The sequence below is a fragment of the Plectropomus leopardus genome, chromosome 2, assembly GCF_026936395.1.
Source record: "Plectropomus leopardus strain MGB_pleo_1.0 chromosome 2, ASM2693639v1, whole genome shotgun sequence".
Lineage (NCBI taxonomy): Eukaryota > Metazoa > Chordata > Actinopteri > Perciformes > Serranidae > Plectropomus > Plectropomus leopardus.
The window spans coordinates 10347376-10367964 of record NC_142177.1 but is presented as its reverse complement, the minus strand read 5'-3'; the positions used below and the strand labels follow the sequence as shown (position 1 = coordinate 10367964).

Below are 20589 nucleotides of genomic sequence, written 5' to 3'. Positions count from 1 at the left end.
CTTTTTTGCTTGATATATAATTGCTTGATATTATATAGCTATATAACTATATATAGCCATATGTTATATGTGTGACTCCTACCATCATGTTCCAAAATGTTATATGAATGGACAATAAAGTGGATGTTATTACTAAAACAACTTTCATACAATCAAACTGTCAAGTTAAGTTTGCTGTGCTCAAATTTGCATTTGCACACTACCGCTCGGGAGTGGAAGCTGAACCTTTATTACTTTTAGCTAACTACATCAACTATTAATTATTTTAGTAAATTATTTTAACTGTTTATGTTTAGCTAACAATTTCAATTTCATTTTCGCTAACGAGTTCAACTATTTATCCATTATGCTTAGCTAACTACAGAAAACACAAAAATTAAAGCAACACTTTTGTTTTTGCGCCCGCTTTTCACAGTTTTAAGTTAAAGATCTAAGACTATGCACTCAATAGATATATTTCTCTAAAAACAAAAGGTTTTGCAAATTTGTTAAAACCTGTGTTAGTGATCTCTTCTGCTTTACCAGCATTTCTGTCAGGTAATAAGGGAATACAGGTTTTAAGGGAGTGTGCTGTTGGGATACTGACTGCAGGACTGTCCACCAGAGCTGCTGGCTGTTCATTTTAACACCATGAGCCATCTACGGTGTCGCAACCGGACACATTGGTCATCATGACAAACTGCTGTCTGGTCAAGACCCTGAACAAGATTTGAAAGAAATATTTCTATTAAGTGCATAAGATCTTTAACTTAAACATATGAAAAATAGGAGCAAAAACAAGTGTTGCATTTCTATTTTTGTTTGATACATTTCAATTGTTCATTCATTATGTTTAGTTAACTACTTCAACAGTTTATTAATTACTTTCGGCGAACTATTTCAACTCTTTATTTACTACTTGTTAAACTGTTTAAACTTCTTATCCATTACTTTTAGCGTTGTCAAATAATTCTCATTACCTCTAGCTGAATATTTCTGTAAATCATTTTTCTTATTTTAACTCTTACTAATTACTTTAAACTAAATATTTGAGCCTCTCTGCATGTGAGATACCTGGAGTTCATGCACTCTCAATCACATCACGTGATGTAATTTGTTACAACTGACTCGGGTTGGTGGCCATCTTACACCAGTATCACAAGTCACAATATAATTGCTACTATAATATACAGTATATTAGCTGAATTAATTGAGCTTTCTGTTGACAACTCTACGTATTCCCAGGGGTATAACCATCCCAGGGAGTCACTACATTAAGAAAGTCTCCTCCCTTGAGGAGTAACCACAAGAGACTGAGCCGTTTCCTCTTAGATGAGATCGGCTCAGAATCATCTACTACTCATATTTTGTTTGAAACTGAAAAAATGTATGTTGTAGATTGCTCTTCATTGTGTTTGAAAATGTTCACTGTTTAGGTTCTAAATTTCAGGATGTGTTTATGACGTTTAGACATAAAGAGTTGTCAGTGTGGTGGTAAGCTGAGGAGCTGTGGTGAGTTACTAACATTTACCAAATGCCCAACAGCTGCTTGTGAGCACACAGGATGTGAGGATGTAGTAATGACAAATAAAAATAGAGCAATAAAATTACTAAATAATGATTTTTATCACCATACATGTGGTAATTTTTTTAGATGGCGCAGTTCAAAAAACACTTTAATGTCGTGAATAAAATAGGTGTTTAAGGTGTAGTAAGGGACATCTGTTAGATAAAGAGCACATCTGGATAAAAGATGTGCTCTATCATATGAGAAAGACTTCCTCACACTAGCTGTATATAACGAGTGTCCACCACAGCTGACATGTGATAGACAATGACCTATCTCAGTTCATGGCATGTATGTAATAAACCTACTGTATATAATGAGGGAGTTCACAGAAAGTGTAATTGCTGATTTTTCATGAACTATAATTAACTCTGTCTGGTTGTGTTCATCCCTCTGGGCAGAAAACCAGCGAATGTGACTGAACTTGTAGAAATTTGATGATATTCAAAACATTACATCACATCTGATGGATAAAGTGTTGTGCTGCTGTCCTCCGTGTCCTGTCCAATCATTTAGAATTATTGTGCAATTACATTTGGATTGTATGTCTTGTTTACGTTTTGCAGATGTAGTTACTCCTGCCTGTGCATATAGAACTAGTTGACCTTAATACTGTTATAAACCCTGATTACATTCTTCATCTCGTTCCTCCCACTTAGCTTTGGATTGCTTTCCTCTGAAGCTTATGTTTACTCTGAGGTCTTAGCGCTTATACAACATTTTTTAACAGCCACAGCATCTTTGTATATTTGATCTGCCGTATATAAAACACAAGTAGATTCTAGTTAATTTTTTTTATTTTGATCATCTGGTGCAAGCTGACTTAAATAATTAAGCAGTCAAGATGTCATGGGCAGCAGAGCTGACGCTGCGCTCCACTTCAAAAATAATTGGCGGTTTCTATCCACAGCAAAGCTTACTTTGAAAAGTAGGCCAATTTGATTTCCTAACACTTATTACTTAATGTGGGGGGACAAAAACGGACTTGCAGTAAAGATAACTGTATTATTTCTGTATTTGGTACAACTCAAGAATCATTTACAATAGTTTGGATTGTTTCTGAGTGGGTGGTGTTCATCTCCTGGGTATTAAAAAAAAAAGAGGCATTTTCATTAAGATTAGGACATTTTTATGCCTCTGTGCTGGTGATAGTCAAGGATGGAGGCATTGTGTTTTTGGTTTGATTCTCATGAACCTAATATCTCAAAAACTCCAGGAGATTTTTTTTTTTTTTCAAATTTGCCAAAAACATCCACTTGGTCTGAGGGATGATGTGATTAGATTTTGGTGGTCAAAGGTCAAGGTTATGTGACCTCTTCTGTCTCATTCTTGTGAATGCAGTATCTCAAGATTTGGCACAATTTGGCACAAACATCCACTTGGACTCAAGAATGAACAGATTAGACTTTGGTGGCCAAAGGTGAAGGTCGCTATGACCTCCAAAACACGTTTTTGTCCATAAGTCAAGAATCCATACGCTAATTATGACAAAATATAACACAGATGTTATGAAGTGGTGATATTATCTATCCAAGAGGTCAAAGGTCATCTTCACTGTAGCATCATAATGTTCTGCAAAAACACTATTCTGATCATTATTCAACAACTCGACTCAGGAACAGAAGAGGAGACATAAACAAGATTCTGAATAGGTGACATTCGCTTTACAACTGTGCTGACTGTATAAATCTTCTGCACTGCCAGGGGAAAGATGTGTGCGTGGGTCCATGTTTTCACAGAAATGGTCATAGGCTGTAAAGTGCAACTTGACTGGTTCGAGGAGGCATACAATCACAAGATGGTAGATTTTAGTTAGTTTTGGTACAATTTCAACAGCATTGGCATCACTTAATGCAAACTGATTTTTAAGATGAAAGTTGGCCTTGGCTGTTTTTATCCCTGATTCTACTCATACAGTATCCACAAATTTTCTCAAAATGTTAAGTTTTAATAATAGCTGGCTAAAGTAGAAAAGTACTTTTAAAATGAGGGGAGGCGTTCTGTTTTGGATATGGTTTTGGGCGGAAGAAGGGCAAAACCTTTGAAGGACAGTATAGGAGTATAGGCTCGACCACAATGAATACTTTTAGCCTTAAATATGAGTCAAGCAGCCATGCAGGGTGGGAGAATAGGAAAACTGGGAGAAGTTCTTTTCTTAGTTGAGCCAAAGGGACTGAAATAATTAAGTTAGAAACTAGGGTCAGTAAAAGTTTCTCATTAGTCCAGACCGGAGAATCCCAAGTGTGGAAGGATTTGATGCTGAAAGCCTGCCGAATGGCAGATTGGCTGTCATGTGGCTGTGCGGAATCTCACCACAGTTGTTAATGCTGTGGGAAGAATCAAGCGAGGGTTTTCTTTGGAAACACAGCAGCTCAGCTAGGGTTAGGCTGGGCTTGAAGTGGCGGGCAGACATCCAGTTGGATGGGGGTTGTCAACCAGATAGCAGAAATACACGCCTCAACCCGAGTATCAGGAAGGAAAAGAGGGGCAGAGTTGGGTGCCAGTGACTTGATGTGAATGATGTGGTTATGAATGTAGAAGAAGATCAGGTCAGATACCTTCTTTATGATGAGTTTAGTTGGACATTTAGGAAGGAAACACACATCCAGAGATTGCCTTGTCAGCTCGTGTTGGAGTCTGGTGGTTGACAGTATTCAAGGCTATGAACAAGTCTGTAAAAGGAAAATAAACAGTATAAAGGATTAGTTATTTCACTATTATTTAGAAAGTGGCAACATTCCAGATTTGATAGATATGTAAACAGCATATTCTGCTATATCGTTTGATTAAAAGAATAAAACAACTATTTTGAAGCACACTTTTCCACATTAATCAGTTTAATCAGAGAATGCATGGCTGCATGTAAACAGGAATATTAGTGGAATATTAATTTTCATTAGCCATGTAAACAGCTGAGAATTAATATAGTCTTTTTCATAATAAGGGCAAATACCAAGCAGCAATCTGCGGGTCTGAAAAACGATTCTAACTTAAAGTGCCAAAAAATTCTTGCATCTGATCCTCAACAAGAAAGCTAATATTTCTCAAGATGTCAACCTTCATAGCTTGAACTGAGAGTACTGACGGGGACGAGTGCAGCTCGAAGCCAAATCATTTGCACTTGGTTTACACTGATGAAACTGACAGTGGAGAGAGGTGACAATGAACTCAGTGTCTAAAGTTTTAACACATCCTGGCGTATTAAAACTTAAAGCAGTGGACAGCTGCCTCTAAGCACATTCAGAGGGGGTTACCCTTTGACCTGAAAAGCATTGTGGCGTCCAGATGAAACAAATTCTTTGGGTATGAAGGCAACATCCACATTGATTTACTAGTGTTGCCAAATGCTAATCATTAAGTTTCTCTGTCTTTGGTTCCCCTGCAGCGCATTTAATTAAACTCGTTTGATGACCTGATGGTATTAAAATGCACTTTAGTTAACTTAAATGGCTACATTGCCACATGGCAATAATAAGCGATAAGAGAACAGCGGCTCCTCATCAACATCGCAGATCTGATAGACTGGACTGGTAAAAATTTATCACACCATAAAAAATTCTCTGAATACATCCTGAATTTATCAAAGCATATGTAGAGCTGGAAGGACATGAGTCAGAGCTTTGAGCTTGCAAGTCAGAAATAGAAGTTTGGCAAATAAATGCCTCAAGCTCCACTTATTTGGGGATTTTGTTGCCTTTCCTCAGCAGATGGGGTTTCTCTGCCCTCATGGAAGGTCACGAGATGTGTCTGAAAGCTTCGGCAAATCCAAGTAAGTGGTCCTTTTGTATGGAGTTTCTTTGAAAGAGTGAGGCGCCACTTTTTTTCTCACATCCCTCTAGCAAAAAGCAAATGCACGACAAACATGATTTTAAAAAAGCGCTTTTTAAGCTTCATAATGTGCCACAAAGCACACTTTCTGGTTTTATTTCATTCAGTTAAACCATGTCTTATTTAATGATTAATGTCATCCAGGAATCACTAATCTCTGAATCTAAATGATAAAAATGTTGATTGAACACCTAGTTTCTGCCCTTATGGCCTATTGTATAAACAGGAATAATTATTTACATAAGAATAAATGCCTGTGGATCAGAAAATATGTTTTTCATTGGCACAGATGTCCACAGAGACTGATTCACTATTAAAAGCTTTAACTAATCAATCAGAGCCTGGTGCTGCTCAGTGTCAAGGCTCTGAGCAAATACTGCCATATGAGAGTGGGCATGAATTTTACATGTTGATGTATTCACAGATGGACTTTAGCCCACAAGCGCATGGTAATAAGTACATTCTGTACTGTGTGCTGCAGAATATTGAGAGATGGGAAAGTCACACATTGTGAACACACTGCAAGTTCACAGATACTGTTTCAAGATTAGTTTTCTCAGAATAATGGAAGCAATTTATATATTTGTATCAGTACGAAGCATAAGTTGAAAATAAAAGAATAAATTGTACTAACTTTGTATACTTTATGTTTCAGAAAGTGTCCTGTCAAATATGGCCAACTAATGCCAGAGTGCAGTGTTGCTGAGATCGGTCTTTGTCTCAAGACCACTTTTTCTAATGTCTCAGTCTTCAGTCTTGTCTCTGAATCCACCACTTTTTTACTCACCCTTGTCTCAGTCTCACACACCTGGTCTAGTTTTGACTTGGTCTCAACCCCAAGTCTTGGTCTTGTCTTGGTCTAAAAACGCTCACACTTGGTTAAGACTTGGTTATGACTAAGACATTACCAGAAAGTGCAAAAGTAAAACATTTTATAAATGTTAAAGGGACAGTTCATCCCATATTTTCCTCTTCACTGTAATGCTATTTATCAGTCTAGATTGTTATGGTTTGAGTTGCTGAGCGCTGCAGAAATAAGCTGTAGAGATTTCTGCCTTCTCTCCAATATAATAGAACCGTATCACGACACAGAAGGAAGAGTGCATCTACTCATAGACAAGAGACCCATGCTCATGACAGTAAGACATAAACATTAATGGCATATTACTCGACAGAGTTGTAAGGTTGACTAGTTCTATGGTGCAAAGTGAGCTAGCAGTAGACACACTTCCTTCTACGCACTGATGCAATCGGAGGGTGTAGTTAGGTAGACAGAAAATAGTTCCTACATGAAACTGCTGACAACAAAGTCTGTGGATTATCTTAAGTGGCCGGATCATGATTTCTGAAAAGAGACACTGCTGCTGATATCTCCAGCACTCAACAACTCACACCAGAAAAATCTAGATTCATAAATAACACCACAGGTAAGAGTGAAAATGTGTATTTCTGATTCTTCTGTGAACTGTTCCTTTTTTGAAAAAAAAAAAAAAACAAACTTATGTTTATGAGTTCTACTCATCTCTGCCATTATGTAACCTTTTCCAGTGTCTGAGTGTCTTCGGTGTTTCAATCACTAAGGCATGTGCTGTCCTGTTTTTAATCACCACCCCCTGCAGCAGCTAAAGGGCTTCAAACCTGCGCTGTCCCGTTTCCAAACTCCTGACAGACAAGAACACCAACCTGTAAAAAAAATCATAAAATGAGCACAGAAAACCACTGTTTCTGTAACAGTCTCCTTTGATTTGGACTTCACAAAGATCCTCAGCAGATACGCCTCGTTAATGGAGATTATGGGTTTATTCAGGATATCATAACATGTAGGAGCAACACCAGTTGTGGTCAATTTGTGGTTTAAATAAGTGGATTCTATTTAAACGACATTAAAGAGAACTTCTGGTAATCAATCAGACATGCAGGTGTTAATTAAACAAGTTATTTTACTAGCCTCGTCAAAAAGAGATCTTAAACGTGATTGTGTCACAATCTTCCCTTTGATCTGAATCCTCTCTGCTCAGTTTGCTGCTCGCAGAATGTGCTGCAGCATGCAGGTATATCTTTTAAACTGGACAGTGACCAGAGCAAACAAGCAGGATTTAGACTGTTGGCAAATGACTCCATAAACCAATCCATTTCAGATTCAGCCGCCTATAGTGCCAATTAGCGCTGCAAAACCAACAAAATTATATCATCAAAAAAATGTTTTAAACCTGAAGTCCTTTACAAACCTTGAATATTGAATAAAGCAAGTCCTTGTGTGAGAAAGACTAAAAAAAATAATTGCAACTCAAAACTCTCATACAGTCTTTCCAAATTCAGTTCACCTGTTCCTGCTCTCCTCAATGCCTACAAAGTACTGATCATCACTACAATGAACCAATCCCAAACACTGACTTTTTGTTTTACTAAAAGAATTTACAGCTTTAAAGGAAATCAGAAATGGCACTAGCAAAAGAAACTTTCTAAAAATTCATTTAAAAAAGCAAAACAATACAATTCACAAGATCTACTCTGAACAGGGATGATTTTATGATTTCCTCCCCTTGTTGTGTCTTTTGTGAGCTGAGGAATGAAATACATAAATTTCATAAAAAAAAAAAATAAAAAAAACACAAATCCTCTAGACTAATCCTGCAAACGTTTGTCCATTCATACCAGAAAAAACCCCACAAACACCAGTGTTCCTCCGCTGGGGAACAAACCACAGCCTCCAGATCCACAGAGCAGCGTAGTCCTCCGTGTTTGTTTCAGTTCATTTCATGTCCAAAAATGGTCTGGTTTCTAATTCCAATGCTCAATCCTCCGGAAAACTGCAAGAAAATTCTTCCCTCCATTTCTCTGCACTTTCTTTCCTTCCTCTGTACAGGTACCCAATCGACTTATGATGACATCATCAACCTGTCAAAATAAGATTGAACAAAGTTACATTTAAGGGCAGTGGCTGACAAACTCAACTAAACTTTAATTTGTCACCGTTCATTCACACCTTTCATTTATTTTAAATCATTAATTTAGTTTGTTATATGTACCAAAAACAAACAAAACATAGTTTGTTTCTCCCACCGTTGTCTCTCTTACTCTGTCATTAAAGTAAACATTTTGGGAATTTGTTTTGGGAAACATGTTAATTTGCATTCTTGCTGAAAGTGAGTAGAGAGTTGCTCTCATGTCTGTAGAATAAATCTGAAGCTACTATTAACAGCTAACATTTTCTTCTACCTTCTGCTTAGATGTTGTGAATTTACAGCTCACAGCAACTTAATACGACACAGTCTCTGGCTTTTGTTTGATATCTACTGTCAGCACAACATGTGTCAGCAAAACATGTGTCAGCAAAACATGTGTCAGCAAATGTCAGCAATCTCCATACATTAGCTCGGAGGGCTAACTTGGCTTGTTTACTATATTACGTACCAAACCCCACTCAAATGTTCAAATTCCGTATGGAAAAAAAAGGAGCAAAAAGTCAAAAATATTGTACTGAAAAGATAAATCCGACTGGACTGACATCATCTTAAATTGGGTACCTTATAAAATCGTTTCCCAGAATATCCAACTTTTCATTTAAACTGAGCTATAAATTGTTTGTGTCTACTTTAACTTGTCAACAAACCAACACAAATGTTACACAACAAAAGTAGCTAATTTCAGACTAATTTATCTGGTGGGACTTCAAGGTTAATGACGAGGTTAAACCATAAATGAAGCCTAATCTGGGCTAATCAGATGATGGCTAAAGCTTATCTTTATATTTAGTACACAGACGTGAGAGTGATATTAATTTTCTTATCTAAATACGAAAAGTGGAAAAGCGGCTAACCCGAAACGTCAAACTGTTTCTCATTCAGATCATGAGTTGGTCTGTTTTTCCTTTAATGAGCAGATGACTTAAAAACACAGGGATGAAAAACTCCACTTCAACGTACCAGCTCTTCATCAGGGACACGTGCAAACAGTGGATGTTCAGTGAAGTGCTTCACCATCCAGACGTGCACTTCCTCCACATCTGTGATGGTATACACCAAACCCTGATAATGCCCAGACAAACACAGGGAGGTTATTAACACAGTTCTAGGAAAAAATGTTACCTAAGCTTCACTGGTGGCTAAACACACACCCATTTATGGCCCACAAAATAAAGACATGGCAGTCTTTTTTTTTTTTGAGAAAAAAAAAAAAATACGCTAGTCTTCTCTTTTAATATTTCTTTCAAACCAACATTTCAGCATTAGAGTTAAAAGGTTTCATCACATCTGGAGAGCAACGGTCCTTGCTAAAAAAAAAAAAAAAAAAAGATAAAAATAACCTACATACAACACAGAGGTTAATCACCTATGTCACTGGAGTTTACTTTGGAGGCTGGACAGATAACATTACTAGAACAAGGATTTCTTAGAAAACCTGGCAATGGCACAGATTTCCACACAAGTGCACGTCGGCACATACGGGTTTTTTTTGGGTTTTTTTGGTTGTTTTTTTAGGTAGGTGGGATGAGGATGACAGACAGACTCAAATCACACCTGTGTACTGTTTCAGGACCAGTGAAGTGTGATTCAAAAGATACACAACAATAGACCTTTAATGGAGGTTCATTTTGGCATTAAACTGCCTCTATTAATGTGGCAGTCATGATCTTCTTGACAGCCTCCCCACCCACCAGCACAGTTATGGCTGCGTGCCAACGTTGAAGGCCCTTGTGGGGCTTACACACACAAATGCATCAATGCACACAGGCCAACACACACACACATACACACACACACACACACACACACACAAGGTAAAACGATAAAGCAAAATTTAGACACAAGCCTTCCATTGTTCCCAACCACCCCCATCAGCGGCTGTGTCTTATTCGAGAGTCCCACTGCTGCTCTGACAGCCCTGACATGCGGACGCAGGGCGTGTGTAGACGTCAACCAGCTGCAGGCCACACCGGTTGCTCAATTTTATTTCTGTGAACTCATGGATTTCTGCACACTGCAATCAACTGATAAAATGATGACGAATGGCCAATTTGTTGTTTAACTATTATTTGGTTTTCTGCTAAGTCAGCAAATGAAATCCTTTTCTCCTTTATTCTGTTGGGATGGTGGATAAAGACTCAGTAACAGATATTTTAAAACCTGCAGTATCTTAGTGCATAAAGTTGACAATACTATAAATGTTCTTTTTGTCAAGAAATCCCATTAAAAGCCAAAAATAACAATAAATTGGTCATGCTAACAAGTATTGTCTGTGTAGCTAAAGCCAGATTTATCTTATTGCTCTATGCAAAAAAAACCAACACATCCATGAGCCCTCGCTGTAAAACTGGGTGACACACAGTGTCAATTTTGACAAGAATTTTGTTTTATTGCTGTTGTTTTAAAGTCACTTTTTAGTTTAGTTTTGTTTAGTCAGTGGAAATCAGTTTAATGTTTGTCATAATTTTCTCAGACAGTTTCATGAAACTGTAACGGGTTTTGCTGACGGATTATTTCTCCTGGCTATAAAAATTCCATGAGCATACCTTAAGCTCTGTGTTTCCACGCTGAGAACGTGTAACTGACTCACTGTACTTCTTTCATGACAAAACGCCGAAAGTTATTTATATTACTACTTCTTTATATTCCTGAGGTGCTAAATTTAGCATCATGTTCCACTTAGTAGAACTGAGATTTAATAGATCAGCCATTCGAAAATGTATGAACAGCGTTCTTAAGGCAGACCAGCGGAGCTAAAATGAAATTAGCATCGAATTACATTAAATGATGGCCGAATGAGTAAGCGTCTGTTTACGAGTCATGAGAAATCATAAATCATCTTTTGGAGGGAGTAGGTGTTGACCGTGAGCTAGCTTGCCTCCGTTAAATTTAACACTATGCTAAGAGAGCAAGGCAAGCTAATCGCTAATGCAACGTGTTCAAAAGGAAACCGAGCGATGCTTTGAGATGGCCACTGTGATCTCTTTTAAAGAGCCAACTATTTCATCTCATCTCTACTCCTCAGAGCATAATAAACCACAGCTTTGCTGTAATTTTTGTTGTTAATATTTTTTTCATTTATTTTGTCCTCCAAAGAATATATCCCCAAAATTGTCATTAAAATGAACACTGGTGACATATTCCTTCATTATGATGAACATGGGCATTGTGCTTTAAATGAGTATGTATGGTCCTTCTGCCATAAATACTCAATAGAGCACCACATGTGTATTAGTCCAATGCTGAAAATACGTTGGAGTTCAATTCCAGCCTTGGGACATTTGTTGCATGTCACACCCCTCTCTTTCCCCCTTTTCATGTAAATGGAAAGTTTAAACTCAATGCAGAATGAACTGCATTTACTTCAATTTAAAAAAAAATGTTCAGAGCAAAAACACTGTGAAAAATACTGAACTGTGGGGCGCCCAGTAGCTAAACTGGTAGAGTGGGCACCCTATGTGCAGAGGCCATGTTCTCGCCACAGCGGCTATGGGTTCTCGTCCGGCCTCGGCCCTTTGCTGCATGCCAATAGAGGAACAAAGAGCCCTTAAAAAATATTTGTAAATTAAATAAATACTGATCTACAACGAGCTTGGCCGAAACAAGGGCTGCAACTTACAACTATTTTATTATCAGTTAATCTTTCTTTAATTTTCCCATCATTTTTTGTCCTATCATTTTATCATTTAGACTAAGGGATTAAACATTAGTCGAAAAAATGTGAGAAATAGAACTTCTCAGAGCTTTTCATAAAATGTCTGGTTTTATCAAACAAACAGTCAAAAACCCCTAATGTATTTAACATACAGTGTTTTATCATCATATCTCAGGAGCTGAAGCCAGTGAATGTTGCTGATGGAACTGGTGCTTGATAAAAGGCTTAAATATCAATTTAAAATGATTGTAAACTTAATTTCTGTTGACTGAACAATCATTTCAGCATTAGCTGCAGCAAGTCTTACTTATTTACGTACCCCGACTCTCAGCGCGTAGGCGTACTCTGCCAAAAGCGTGGGACTAATAATCCTCCACTTGTGCTTGGTCTTCTTAAAGTGAGGGTCGGGGAAGAGGAAGAACATCTTACTGAGCTGAAAGACACAAAAAGGTCATAAATGGTAACGTAAGCACAGAATAAAAACATTAACACTCCATAGTTATTACTCTGTCATTCCCACACATGAATAAAAATAAAATGTTACATTTTTATGCACTTTGACACCGTGGTTCTAAAAAGGCATGATCGTAATCACCTGAACGTGCCCCCCGTTATACTGTGTGTTTTGTTTTTAAGCACCGCTGATTGCAAAAATGGAATTTCCCTTCTTGAATTTTTTTCCCCCATAAAGTTCCCCATCTCTGTGTCTTTGACAAGTGAAGACTCCATTGATATCAGTCTGGCTGATACATTAAAAACCATTCCAGTAACTTTTTATTAGTTAAAATAAATAACGTCAGGTATAGACAGAAAGGTGTGGCGATAATCACCAGGGACTGCTGCAGCCTCGGGGGCCACTTCAGTGCTGATGGAGGATGGAAAAACCTTAACTCATTTTTGGTTACAAAACATACTAAAAAGAAGGGGAGGGAAAAAAGTATTTTGGGTCTTTGGAAAATGCTGTTTCAACACTTGAAACACATCATGCATGTGAGAGGGATTGAGAATAGATGTTGAGTTTTCTGGGTGGTCGTCTTTTATTTCTCCAACAGTTTTGCTCAAATCACGAGGGAGGGGAAGCAGTTAATACGAAAACGGGCTGCAGCTAGAAACACGTTTATAGCTGGTAAATAATTGCGAGTCAAGAAATTCAATTAATGAATGAGCTGCAGGGAGTGCAGCTACATGCAAAATAAAGCAACCACACACGCGGAGCCAAGACGGACTTCGAAACCAGGCCGACGTCCTCTGATACATCTCCAATCTCACTTTGGCCTTGACTCGGGCTGCAGAGGTCATTGTCATATTATCTTAAATGACATGAAATAGCACACTTAAAATTATTAAATAATACAATCTATGTTTACGAATTTGTATTCCAGAAATGTGTCACAGCAACTCCCCCGTGTTCACGGTTTACTTTACACTCCCTCGGGGCATTTGAGGTGACGTTTTTTATCCAGGGTACCTAAATTAACCCTGGTACACTAAGCCCACTGCATAATCTAATGCGAGTTTCAACAAGTCATAGATTACTGCAGCTAATTGGAACGGATAAATGCCGTCTTGCACCGCTCTATACTCAGCTGATGCGATGCCTTGCGTGTCATTCAATGACCCCATTGTTATGAAATCCTGGATTTAATGAGCAATCCGTATAAATTAATTCAGTCCATATGTCCAACATGAGGAAAGTAATTATTTGTGGTCAGAAACATGCGTATTCTTATTACTTTGGCAGCGCCGGAACAGACTGTCAGCTTTAATTTAAGGTTATTGCAGGCCACGCTGCTGTTATAGAACCGCAGACCTTTGTATATGAGCTCCACTTCAGTTCCAATGAACATCATGTGTGTTATTTCTGCATATAGTTAGCACATAAAGCATCGGTCCACCAAGTTTGCATAAAACGACCCTCGGTTATATCTAGCAATGCAAATACAGTTTGGAGAGATGTGGCGATGTACTATTTTACTATGTACCGTGCTCAAACGTTCTATGACAATACCGTCTACAACTTGCATAATTGTCATTGTTGTAACATAAAACAGTCAACCTACTGAAGTGCTCCTACTTTATGGGCACGAGTTGTAACATTCAGGTGGACAGAGCATGCATTTTACAAGACTGACAAAGTTAAAACTTCCTGCTTCAAGATCGCACACACTGCAGTCTTTCCCAGCGTTCAGCTTAAGGTCAGCACGTGGTATTTCTTATGGTAATACAGAGAACGTATGCCGATGGCTGGTGACACTATAGGGATTGGAGTCGCATTGCATTCTAGGGGGGTGCCGCAGTTGTTAGAGGATAACTGTTTGTAGCGATGTCATTATCCGTCCTTGCTCTCGACATATCATCTGTCAATCATTCACAGGGACTCGAAGTTGTCTTCCTTGTAAATCACATTTTCGAAACCAATAATATTTTGCAAAATAAACTTGTATTTGTAATTTTCTTGTGATTTCTATTTGTAAAGTGAATGGAAGAAACACTTTTTTATTAGCTTTAATCTGGCTTTCACAATGCCGTGGCTTCCCTGTTATGACCTCACGGCAAGTTACTGATCATTCATCTTCAGAAATGTATAAGCATGCGCAAAAGACAAATGCACATATATAAAGAAGCTCTCAACAGAGGCGTAGAAGCAAAATATTACACAATTGAAGTTAGCTAATGATACTGATCAAGCTTGAAAACTTGAGCCTAATTCTCACCGCACAAAAAAACCTGCTAACATCTGGCTTTTTAATGCCATGGGAATATGTACAGTCGGCATTAATACCCGGGTTAAATGACAGTAGACACAGGTTTTTATCGCCTCCAGCTCCAATACCCATTGATGTAAACACAACACCCAGGTGTACGCACAAATTTCATCTATTAACAGGTAAAATGCAATGACCACTGATTGCTGTTCGTCTCCACATGAGCAGCATTACATTAAAACATCAATCCAAATTACTCTGCACTGAGTTTCAAAGAAACTGAATAAGTAAAAGATATGTAACGAGAAGTAACCACCGTAAAGTTTTCACAGACCTCTGTCCATGCTGATTGGACATTCCAGAACAACACACACACACACACACACACACACACACACACACACACACACACACACACACACACACACACACACACACACACACAAATAAAGGCATACTGCTGCATAGTCTGCTACAGCACCGTGTACACAACTCTGCTCTACTGGCAATGGGAAAGCAGGCTATAGCCTATTTTAAGCAGGTTTACCCATGTTTGAAAAATTAATTAATTAATTAATTAATTAATTATAACAATTACAATTTAAAATTAGGTCTCAAAATGATTACAATTTCCCAAGTCATTTATTTGTCTTGTTTTGTTTTTTTTAATTTATTTTGCTCATTTTCAGGTAATTTTCTTGCACTTTTTTACCAATTTCTTGTTCATTTTTGTGTCATTTCCAAGTTGCTCATCTGCTACTTTCTTCATTTTTAAAAGAAATCAAGCCAGTTTGCTCAGGTTTTAAAGCCTATGATGTCAGTTTGTTGGGACCATTTAATGGCTTGTATGGCTTGGTGTTGAATGTTAGCTGTTTCTCCACAGCACAACATTTATTTGTTAATTTAGAATTCAAATGTCAATGCTATGAATGAAACTTCAGTGTATTTGTTAAAGCCTGAGGCATCAGAAAATTAATGAAAACATTGATGAATGCATTGAATCTAAGATACAGGGACAATATCCTGCATTTGAAGTTATTTCCAGTCAACTGCCTTATAAATTTACAGTCAGACACATTTACCCTGTGGCCAGTTTCCCTTTCGTCCTACCAATAAAGCCATTGTAAAGCTGCAACATTGAATCTAGACTGTGTGCTGGTCTGTTCACACCATGTCTACTGAGACTTGTGTATTTCTGACTGGCCGGAAAGCACGGATTAACTTTTAGTAACCGGACTGTATAACATATGATGCAGGTGTTCTAAATTAATGAGCCACAATTAAAGTGTAAAGACAGCGACCATGAGGCTTAGCTAAAGAGCTGGAAGCCAGATGCTGGTAGTAAATTATGTTTCTTTAGTTAACTGAGGAGATTCGAGGGGAATGGAGGCTTCAAACAGAGGTAGGTGAAGGCCAGTTTGAGTTAGGCCGGGCATGTGGGGGGGCAGGACAAAGAAAATGAGGGAAGCTGTTCATTTAAGTGCAGAAAATCATCTGGTTCTAACAAACTGAAAATCCAAATGAAAATGTCAAAAAAATGTTTGCAATCATCTTTTTTGTATCCAATACAAAAAAAATCCACAAATCTTATTTCAGTGAAAAACTGAATCCAAGCTTTTTGGTCCGTGAACACCTGATTAATCCAGAATAGAGTGCTGACAATTTGACACCAGTCTGGATCTTTTTGGTTCAACAGAGCTGGTTTAAAATTAAGGGCAAACTGTCCAAACACTAAGCCCTTCAAGGCCAAATCTGCAAAGGTGCAGGATGATCGTTTGGTGGATCATGATCAAGACGTTTCACGGTGAACCCAACACATCAACTAATATTCAGATTGAATGGCTCGAGGCCTTTATTTACAGTATAATAAAAGAGTGTTGCTATATTATTCTTGGATGACGGGATGTTGATTGAATTACTACACTTTAATTTACTTAAGAGCTACCTATACTTAAACATGATTAAACACGCAACAAAAGAAAACTCAATAAAACAAAGAGCCAAGCAAAATAAAGTTGGAGAAACTAAGCGAAAGGGCATCTTCGATTAAAACGGAGTGATTCAAGACCATTGGAGCAAGAACACAAAGCATTTAATATGATGCTAAAATTAAAAATAATAAAATAAAACAAAACAATGAAAATCAAGATCACTTGCATATATTTCACTGAAATGTAATCTACTCATTTTGCTCAGTTTGCATGGTATTTCAACTTGTTCATCGCTTTTTTTTACCATGTTTTTTAAAGAAATCAAACAGATTTGCTCAGGGTTTAAAGGTTTAAACATGAGTGAAAGGCATCTAAAAGCAGCACAAGATCAGGCATCCAGGTTTCAAAGGTATTTTACCAAAAAATTGTTCACCCGATGAAAAATGCTTTTTAAGAAATACAAAATCAAGTGTTCACTTTTTATAGCAGGATTATAAATATCTATGAAAATGTTCTTAGGGGAGAACCCAACACAGCACACAACCGACATCACTAGTTATCTGACATTCACCAGAAACATCTTATTTACACTGAAGTTCAAAAACAACAACATAACACCTGTAACAATTTAGGAAAACATATAACATCAGACTGAAGTCCATGAATGTATCACCTGAGTGCCTGCTGGGAGGGTTTCCACTGCAGTCACATGACCTGCTCTCAGCCAATCTATGTATGTATCATGGTTTCAACTCTCTACTTATTTTTATTCAAAATAAGAATGCGTTGTGTTTCAAGATAACATCAACTGTGTTCAACAACTGAATCCTTAAACTGCTGTCAAAAAAACATTATATGGATGAGAATCAACAGGATTATCTGAGCCCCATTAGAGCATGTTATCCTGGAGAACAGGGCCCTGATCTGAATTAATGACCGAATTTGCCATAAAAAGTGTGGGATGTTTGTCAGTTGGGGAAAAAAAACAACAATTCCAATACAAAAAAAAGTCTTAACATTTTTAAAACAATGTTGAATGACTAAAAATACTGTGCAATCAGAAGGCTAAAGAAAACACTTTTTTATCGTCAGGGTTCCCCCAATTTTTTTTTCTTACCCCACAATTTTTAAATATATCAGATTCAAACGCTACTCCAATATTATGTCATTTAGCTGGCACGCATGAAGGAAGAGACGTGTTCTGGGAGAAAACAGAGAAATGTACATGATGGTAAATGAAATGTTTGCACATATTAAAGTTATGTTGCAGAAACCAAGTTATGTTACATTAGCCTATGAGGAAGGTTATCAAGGGATTTCATTACAAAACAAAATTCCATGACTTTTTTTGTTTTTTTAAATCTTTTTACAGATTCCTTGACTTTTCCAGGCCTGTAAAAAAGATAAAAGTGATAAACCATGATTTTTCTAGATTTCCCCACAGCCCCTGGGGATCCTGAATCTTAATTGGGATCCAAGCACCAAACATGGTGCGAGGACACTATTGAAACTTAAGGAATTTTTATTATTCTTTTCCTCCAATGAGTTGCCTTTTTGAGGGTTTTTGCCAAAATTAAAAAAACTCATGAAACGTTGCAGACTTATCAGAAGTGGTGAAAATTTTGATATTTTAAGGGTCTCGGGCGTTTGTTAATTGAAACTGTATTCACATGCAGCTGGGCTTACTCGCTGCATTATCAGGAAGATGAAACTGCAACCTCTCAGGACCAAACATTCCTCCTCCTGTCAGACACACACACACACACACACACGCACACACACAAACCTACCTGTCCTTTAAAGAAGAAGTTGGGGAGGTACTTCATCGCGTTGCTGCGGATGCAGGCGATGTTCTGGTATTTGCCTGGTTCTGAGGCACGCAGAGACCGGATGCGATCCTGAACATAGTCTGAAACCTTCACTCTGATCTCCAGACCCAGCATCAGCTTATCTGGGAAAAGTGGAGATAACTCCACTGGATGAGGACACACAGAGACACGAGAGAAGGAGACATGAGGACAGAGGAAAACTATGACCTGTGCAAACTGGAGGTGGGAGTAATACTTTAGCAGTGGTGGAGAGTACTAGAGGATGAGATGTTTTTGTGTACACTGTAGCGTGTATGTGTATGTATGTATATGTATAGAGAAGACGGGTTGCTGTTGTTATTAGTTTGTCTCATTTGACTTGATTTGATTTTTCCCCCTTTTTTCTGACTGTGGGTCCTTTCATATCTATATAATTTGTATTTTTGTACAAAGTCTAAAAGTTTTTACATTTAAGTGTAGTTTAAATAATTAACAATGTGAACGACAAGGACAACTGAAGGTGGTTAGATCAGTGACACAATTACCTAAAAGACCCCCGTATCCACATCCAATGTCAGCAAACTCAACTCTGGGGGTGTCTCTGTCAGAGTGGTTTCCAGTGAAGAAGTCTGCATACAGCTCGGACCAGTCCATCTCCTCAGGACACACAGGACTGAGGAGCAGAGAAACGTGCAAATCAGTGGATTCCCCAGAGTAACAGAGGCGGCTGATGACTCTATGATGTAACTTTTCATTGCTGTTTATTGTATGTTATATATGTCGCAGACAAACATCTCAAATCCAAGGCGACTAAAAACAAAACCTGTAGCATTTCTACCAGAGTTAGCTTCAGTGAGCAGCTGCTGAACTTTCCTGTCAACTTCAGCATATTAGGACTGACAATCGTAACGTTAGCTGAAGGCAGTGTGATGTGCGGGTGTGAGACTGAGACAGAGACAGAGACAGAGACACATGTCCACCATCACTCACTAGTCAAACGTGTGGTAAGCCATCGGGTTTGAGTGGGCTCTCTGTCTGTAGTAACGCTTCTGCGGCATTGACGAACTCATGATGGAGCAAAAACAGCGCCGTTACTGCCGATAATGTTCACGCGCGCACCTAATTATGAAATAAACACTCAGTTTACAGTCACGTTTGTTTTTGGTCAGTTTACTACCGGTGGTGAGTCGCGGTGTTTTGACGTCATCACCGAGCGTCTGTTCGGGGTTGCCAGGTTTGTTGTTTTTACACGCTCGCGGACAGCGGTTTGATAGGCTACTTTAATCCCAAAACAAGATTGAAAATAGCATGTTGTAGCCTATATAATGCGAATTTTATTTTTATTTTTTGGATAAATATGTATTGATAATTTAAAAAATATAAGAAACTGTATCTGAATTTCAACAATATAACTCAATTTAATCTGATGTTAAATAAAGATGTTTTAAAAAATTGGTGAAGCGGCCTGTAGGTGGAGAGCACTTGATTAAGACACAATGAAAAGGCAAAAGCAGAATACTGAATTCCATACCATTCTTAATGTGATTATTATTATTGTTGGTTTGCCGGCTTTCTTTCTTGTTAGTAATAAATATAAATGTAAAAGATAATAATAATAATGGTGGGCCAGGTGAAACTCCCCTGGGGCACCAAATGTTTTAGGTCCGACACTGGTTGTCAAGTTCATTTTACATGTAAGTCGGTCATTCATGCTGCTTTTGCTTTTGTTGCTTTTATTATAAACTCAAGTTGTGTGTGTTTTACTCTATTGCTGTTGATAAAATAAAATGTTTACAATAGATATTGTAGCCAGCTCTTGTCAAGAATACAGCGTTGGGGAATATAGCAAAATAAAAAAGAATAAAAAATAAGCAAAGGGCTTTTTACCCCCTTGAGGCCACTCTATTTGCTTTTGTTGTGAAACTGAAAGACATTTCTCAAGCGGTTCATGTTAAATTGCATATTTTTAGTGTCTAAAAAGCCACACAGCAAGCCATCATTTTCACAGTGTTGTCTATTAAATGGAAATGCAGCAGTTCCCTCTGGGTGTCTTCTGAGTCAACTCTAATATTCCTCTCTCTTCACTCTGTCAAGAGGGTGGTGACACATTATATTTCCCTCCTGCTGCAAGGCTTCATAAGAGACATCTT

At 37.9% G+C, this 20589-nt stretch overlaps 1 protein-coding gene across 1 annotated transcript; it reads right to left on the bottom strand.

Annotated features, from left to right (window-relative positions):
* Positions 1 to 7155: 7155 nt before the first annotated feature.
* mettl1 (methyltransferase 1, tRNA methylguanosine) lies at positions 7156 to 19662 on the bottom strand. Its single transcript, XM_042497449.2, has 6 exons — positions 19430 to 19662; positions 18985 to 19112; positions 18422 to 18606; positions 12315 to 12428; positions 9301 to 9402; positions 7156 to 8272 (listed from the first exon to the last, which is right to left on the bottom strand). The coding sequence occupies exons 1-6, from the start codon at positions 19507 to 19509 to the stop codon at positions 8156 to 8158; spliced, it is 726 nt and encodes a 241-aa protein (XP_042353383.2). The 5' UTR covers positions 19510 to 19662; the 3' UTR covers positions 7156 to 8155.
* Between the last annotated feature and the right edge of the window lie 927 nt (positions 19663 to 20589).